Source organism: Sapajus apella, unplaced genomic scaffold (assembly GCF_009761245.1).
Source record: "Sapajus apella isolate SASKATOON/1434 unplaced genomic scaffold, GSC_monkey_1.0 scaffold113, whole genome shotgun sequence".
NCBI classification, from domain to species: Eukaryota; Metazoa; Chordata; class Mammalia; order Primates; family Cebidae; genus Sapajus; species Sapajus apella.
This window is the reverse complement of record NW_022437053.1, coordinates 5,521,762-5,528,851: the sequence shown is the minus strand read 5'-3', so window position 1 is coordinate 5,528,851 and position 7,090 is coordinate 5,521,762. Positions and strand designations below refer to the sequence as shown.

The following is a 7,090-nucleotide window of genomic DNA, read 5'->3' as shown; positions in this document are numbered from 1 at the left end:
GCCCACAGCTGGACATTTTAAAACATTTTTTACATTGTTACAGAGATCTAAAGGAGGCTGGTTAGTCATTTCTTTTTTTTTCTTTTCTTTCTTTTTTTTTTTTTTTTAAAGATGGGGTTTCACCATGATGACCAGACTGGTCTTGTACTCTTGACCTCAGGTGATCCACCCACTTCAGTCTCCCAAAGTGCTAGGATTACAGGCGTGAGCCACCGCGCCCGGCTTTTTTTTTTTTTTTTTGGACAGTCTCGCTCTGTCACCAGGCTGGAATGCAGTGGTGTGATCTCAGCTCACGACAACCTTCACCTCCCGAGTTCAAGTGATTCTCCTGCTTCAGCCTCCCGAGCAGCTGGGACTACAGGCACGCACCACTATGCCTGGCTAATTTTTGTATTTTTTAGTAGAGATGGGGTTTTTACCATGTTGAGCAGGCTGGTCTCGAACTGCTGGCCTCAGGAGATCCACCTGCCTCAGCCTCCCAAAGTGCTACAGGCATGAGCCACTGCACCTAGCCTAGGCTACTCATTTCTAAAAAGAAAATCGGAAAAATGTGAGGAACTGTGATGATTTAGAACCTGAGATTACATGAACATTTCAAGTAAAAGGGGAAAAAAAATCAACAAATGTTCAGCTAGAAATAAGTTATTTTATTTTAGAACACATACAGATTAATAAATATTACTGGAAAACTTAATAGCCTTTTTATTTACATAAGGCAATAACAACATGCTCTGACTACAACTAGAAAGCAAAATAGAAGCAAGTCTTCGCAACTGACAAACGTGTGTATGTATGCTAATTGGAAACTCCCCAACACATTTACATGACAAGACTTTTAAACAACCAATCAACATTTGACAGTTTTATCATCTTCCTCTCCTTTATGATTATATTCAATTTTTCAAGAAAATAATAGTTATCCTTTGAAAAGGCAAAACACACAAGCTACTGAAAAACAATATCTAAATTTTTGTAAAGTGCAAAAATACTAAGGTGGAGGGCAATTATTATATTCTGACAAATAAATATTCTGAACTTTTCAACATGACCCTTTGGCACTAGTGGTTTGGGAGTCCTGACATTCGCCTGGGGTCAGTTCATCATCAGGGTTGAGCTGCTTGGAAGCAGGAAGTTCAGTATCATTTATTACAAATTCAGTGCAACAGCATCTACATGTTTCACAGGCCATTAAACCTTGTTCAGAACACAGACCTCGGCCGAATGTCAGAGGAGCCCATCACATCATCGGAAGGTGGTCTTTCAGTGAGACTTTATCAAGTCCCTGTTTAATTTCCATATTTTACAATAGAACATATAAAACCCTTTCTTTTAAAACAAAAAAAGGAAACTTAAAGCTTCATGGAATCATGCAAACTTTACACCCAGCACTTCCTTTGCCCTCTCAGCACACGAGGCTGTGCAGGTTCCGTGGTCGTGCAAGCGGAGTTGCCACCGTTCGGCACTTCCGAACACCGCGCTCTCCTCTCAGGCCACCAGAACACCACTGAAAGTGCTGGAGTTTTAGAAACAATTTGGAGAACCATCCCACCCCTTTAGAGGTAGAAAAACTGAGGCACAGAAAGGTTAAGAGACTCACCTATGTTTGCACAATTCAGGGAAAAACAGAGAAAAGAAGAAAAACATCCTCCTTCCTGGCTTATGCTCTGGGCTCTAGACTGCTTTTTAAACGCTTTGGGTACATGTGAAATAGACGTTTATTTACATGATCCTTGTTCTACAGAATATCAACTTTTTACTAGACAAGAGATTTTGATGTAACAAAGTTACATTTTCTTAAAATACAATTATTTCGTTGCATGTGAGGAATATGCATGAAAATAAATGAGTGGTGGTAATGGGCCAAATTCTCATCGCTATTCCTGTAATTCTGAACCTTTTCAAGTATACAATGGAGGTATAAGAATCTGGCCAGATGAGAAACATCACCTACAAGCTAAAGGACAGACCCTTAAAATTCATCACCAGTACAACTGTGAGGTGGAATGAGGAATACAAAAAATTGAGGTATTTTATATGATAAACTGCCTTGTGGTGTGACTGGTGCACAAACTGGTCTTTTCTTTCCAACTCACATTAACAGAATCTACCCATGAATGTGAGTAAAACCTACGAAAAATGAACATGGACATGTCCTTGGGAGGAAGGTCGAGGTTAAGGAGTCAATGATACATTTTTGGTCCCTGAGAAGGCGAAACACCAAGAGTCCATCCAATCCTGCCTGACGGGTGAACAACCCCCTTGGTGTCGACACCGTGAAAAGGACAACTTCAGAACACGGAAGCTAATCCATGCAGTCGTGAACAGACCTTAAGCGGAAATGTTCTCTTTCTACTTTCCTACTTGGTGGCAGGAAGCCTAAGCCAGGATCGCGCAGGCATCGGCGTGGCGGGAGGGGCTCTGGGAACAATGGGAGCACTCTCTACCCTCTTCTGGGTGAGATGAGCAGCTAGAAAAAGAGGAATCTCCCGAGCAGACGGAAGGGCAGGAGCCTGTGGCCATCACACCTATTTCCACAGACCAGGTGTCTGTGCACACCTGGGAGACACTGCCTGTCCAAGTCTAGAACTGGCCTGTAGAAGTTGAACACAACACTTACAAAGAGCTGAGCCATCTAGGAAGAAGGAAAGACGACTGCACAAGTGAATAGTGCTCACTTCTCTCAGAAAACAGATGTGAAACCCAAAGAAGAACAAACGCCAACATATTACCGCTGGTATCAACTTCTGGAAGACAACTGAGTGCAGCAAATCGGCGTGAAGAGCGGGAATTGAAAGAACATTCCTCATCGCTGAACAAAGAGCTGCGAAGTCTATTTCACTAACATTCTAACAGGAAAAGACCGCAATGAGAGCTGAGCAAGGCCCCCAGAACACCAGATTCCTCCCCGGAAGTCCCCAGCATGGGCAAGGCCTTGCTCCAGGCAGCAGGGAAGGGCTGTCCTCCCCAGCACCTTCTCCACAGAGATGGCAAGGTCCTGCCAACCAGGAAGATGTTCCGGGGGCCTTCGTGGTGATGGGTTAGGATTAGAATCCTTAATTGGCCCTACCTTTGATCAATGAGCAGAACGGGAAGCAATCTTTAAAATGCAAATACCCAGAGGATAAAACAAGGCATTGCCCAAGAGGAAGAGAGAAATGGCCTATTTCAGTATCTAGCAAGAGGAAATCTGCATATTGTGATCAAAACCTTTGATTTTAGAGGATGCCTGAAAACAAGTATACAGTAAGCATCTTTTTTTTCAAAGAACGGTATGATAATTTGAAAATATTTCAAGTGCATTTACTTTTGGAAAGGCCACTAAGAAATCTATCCATGTTCTAGGCCTTCTCCCAAAGTTCTCACTTCGGGGCTTTTTTTCTTTTTTGTTTCCAAATGAATGGTGAAAACATAGATTTTTAAAATAAATACGATTAAATCAGAAGTTATATGCTCTATATGAAATTTGAAAATTAGACTGTTCAACCACTGGTCATGTCATTTACTTTGAGGCTAGTGTCACGTGCTTGAAAAACAATGGATGATATGAACTTTGTTTCCCTGGAAGAAGAGCTATGTACCCTATTGAAGTATCGGCTGAACGGAGGTAACCCTGGAAGATTCCAGCTGTCCCAGGACCAGTCACTTTCAAGGGAAGAAGAGCTATTAATACTTTGAGATTTTACTTTACTCTAAAAAAAATTATAGAAAAGATCAGGAAAATACCAAGTCTCAGTATCAATGGTATACTTGTGGATTAAAGTGTAATAAGGTACACCAAGGGCTGCATTTAATTAAATCTCACATGAAAGCTGTGGTAAAACGTGGTAATTTTCATGTGATACATGAGCTTTCTCATGACATTTGTTAGCCACATGTATTCGCTGAATATCTCACGCTCCTTACCTAGGAAACCATTTTTATGCCTAAAAGTACACTGACTGATGTACTATGTTTTCAGAAAGTTCAGTTCCATAACTTAAGGCCTGCATTCCCAAAAGCACTGATGATAAAAGGGGTAACGGACTTTGAACATTTGTTAACTATCCATTAATAGAGGATTTAAAATTTCTAAAAATGATTTTGTTGCCGCTCTTTGTTCACAAATTACTGACAACCCATGATCATCAAGTACACTTTTGATTTAAAGTGATTTCTCTCTGTATTAAACTAGTCTCATTTTATTTCACCTCTTTACTCAACACTTTAGGAAGCCATTCCTGGAGACTTCACTTTAGAAATGTTACTTTTGCCTATAAAAACACATTTTTTTCTTACTGAAGAGTTTTAATCAGGTACTATTAAATGTTATGTTCTACTTCACCTAATTTACTTTGCCCAACCCCATCTTTCAGCCTGGCATTGTTCCCTGTGGTGAAACATTTGCATCACTTCATGCTTTGCTCCATTTGGAACACATGCATGGTTACGACAGACAGAAGAATGACCTCTTTGATTCAAATACTGGCATAATCAATGGCTCTTTTGCATTTAGGACATATAATGAGAGGTTAGGTGAGGAACTCTAGGATGCTCTGCCATTGCAAACAACAAAGAGATGGCTATATTCATTGGTTTTTTTGCTAGAAATGCTTTTCAAAAGTGTTTGTTATGATTTTTGGAAACTAGCCTAACCTCAATTGTGTCCTTTAACTTATTCCTCTGTGACAGGGAACTCGATCCATGAGCTACTGAACAGGTACTCTCCCATTTAGCTTTATTATCAAGGTACGGAATTTATTTCCTCTGAAAGGCCATAAATGCTTCCTGATAAAGAATGTGGATATATTTGATACTGAATCCCAGGTATATAGATTGAACACAAATAAAATAATATCTCATGCTACCTAAATCAGCTGTCTTTAATTGAACAATAACCAAGTTAAACGGGTCACTTTGCTCTAATGTGTCTTTAGTCTTGACTATCTTCCAATGAATATACAGTCATGCACCATATAAACATGTTTCTGTCAAAGACACACCACCTACATGACAGTGATCCTGTAGGATCGTAATACTGTAGTTTTACTGTACCCTTCCTATGTTTGGAAACACAAACACTCACCACTGTGTTACAATTGCGCACAGTATTCAGTACAGTCACATGCTGTGCCATCCACTCCAGGTAGGTAAGAGGTGTCCCATCGAGGTTTGTGTAAGTGCACTCCCTGATGTTCACACAATACAGTCCGCTTACATTGCATTTCTCAGAATGTTTTGCTGTCACTAAGTGACATGTGACTGCATTATTTCTAACTGCCGTGTACATTTGTAACTTGAATACTGAAATATTAAAGCATACTCAAGGAAGTTGCATTATTCTAACCTAAGAACATATACACAGTAATAGTTAATAATTCAAGTGATAAAGGCACTGAAATTGATTTTAGCTATTGAAAAGTCATCCTGCCGGTGGAACACTCCATCATGTTCATTAACTCTTCTCTACTATTTAAATGTCTTGGGTGGGGGTGAGGGCCGAAGAGTCAACTTGTCAGAGGATTAAAAACAATTTAATGTATATGCCTCTTACTCGGATGACATACTTGAATGTTATACATGCTTAATGCAAACTAAGACAACCACAGACACATTCACTGTAAACCAGAGTTCAAGACAACAGTCTCTCATTTCCAAACTAATCTAAGTAAAAATATCTCTGCTATCCTATAACAACTAACCAGAAAGAGCCCATCTTTTTCTGTTTAATGTTAAAATGTTTTAAAAGAAGAGAATATTCATGAAAGCTTCCTGGTTAATGGAAATGAAAATGAGATTTGTCTCATATGAGACATGGTGCCAGGCAACCGTTGGGCACCTTTGGGCTGCAGAGGGCTGGCTGGGCCTCTGCTCTGTTGCTAAGCCCCACTCCCCCTGTCCACCAGACCACCTTTACCATCCAGTCAACTCCTAACACCAAGATCGAGGACCTCTTCTTCACATCCCATCAGGACTACCTCCAATGCCTGTTCCTCGAACCATCCAGGCCCCTACTGCAATCTAGTCTGTTTTCATATTAGATTTGTTCATCTCCCCAAGGTTGAAATTGAACTCTTTGAACACCTGTATAAGGACAATCCCCACGGAGACGGTCGTGAATCCACAGGCCATCCCCAAGAAGTCCACCAGGCCCACGTTGCTCCATTCCCGGAAGAGGATGGCCGAGGCCAGCAGGACCAGCGTGGTGAACACGACGTAGTAGATGGCCCCGAACACCGAGGAGTCGAAGCACTCCAGTGCCTTGTTGATGTACCTGAACTGGACGATGATGCTGCAGCCGAGCACGGCCAGAAGCACCAGGCACAGGCAGAGGGCTCTCTGGCTGGATGGGTTGTTGTGCAAGATGTCTTGGGCCGCCAGCCCAATGCCCTTGGTGGAAGGCACGGTGAAACTGCCCAGCAAAGAGCAGATGCTGATGTAGACCATGATGTTGGTGGGCCCGTGGGCCGGCGCGATCCAGAAGATGAGCAGCAGCAGCATGAGCAGCACGATGCACAGGTAGCCCACAAACACTGGAACACAGACGGCACGCAGTCAGCCGGCAGCCGGCCTCATGGCACACGCAGCCCAGTGGCCGGCGGGGGGGGGAGGTGACTGGGGCAGCACCCGTGTACCCACCCGCCACCACTGTGGCACAGCCCTGGGGGGCAAGCACGTTCTGGCTTGAATTTACTAGATCCACCGATTTCCTTCCACAAAATTATTCCCCTCATTTTCACTGTTAAAACATTTATAGCTCCTGGTCGGCCGCAGTGTCCCACACCTGTAATCCCAGCATGTTGGGAGGCCAAGACAGGAGGATCACAAGGTCAAGAGATTGAGACAGCCGGGCGCCGTGGCTCAAGCCTGTAATCCCAGCACTTTGGGAGGCCAAGGCGGGTGGATCACGAGGTCAAGAGATCGAGACCATCCTGGTCAACATGGTGAAACCCCATCTCTACTAAAAATACAAAACATTAGCTGGGCATGGTGGGGCATGCCTGTAATCCCAGCTACTCAGGAGGCTGAGGCAGGAGAATTGCCTGAACCCAGGAGGCGGAGGTTGCAGAGAGCTGAGATCGTGCCATTGCACTCCAGCCTGGGTAACAAGAGC

At 43.0% G+C, this 7,090-nt stretch overlaps 1 protein-coding gene across 1 annotated transcript in view; it reads right to left on the bottom strand.

Moving 5' to 3' along the window:
* Positions 1–626: 626 nt before the first annotated feature.
* The window catches only part of NIPA1 (NIPA magnesium transporter 1), a 32,048-nt gene continuing 25,584 nt past the window's right edge, over positions 627–7,090 (bottom strand). The window contains exon 5 of the mRNA XM_032259983.1: positions 627–6,509. Within this exon, the coding sequence (XP_032115874.1) occupies positions 5,998–6,509 (512 nt within the window). The 3' untranslated portion in view covers positions 627–5,997. The remainder of the gene's footprint in view (positions 6,510–7,090) is intronic.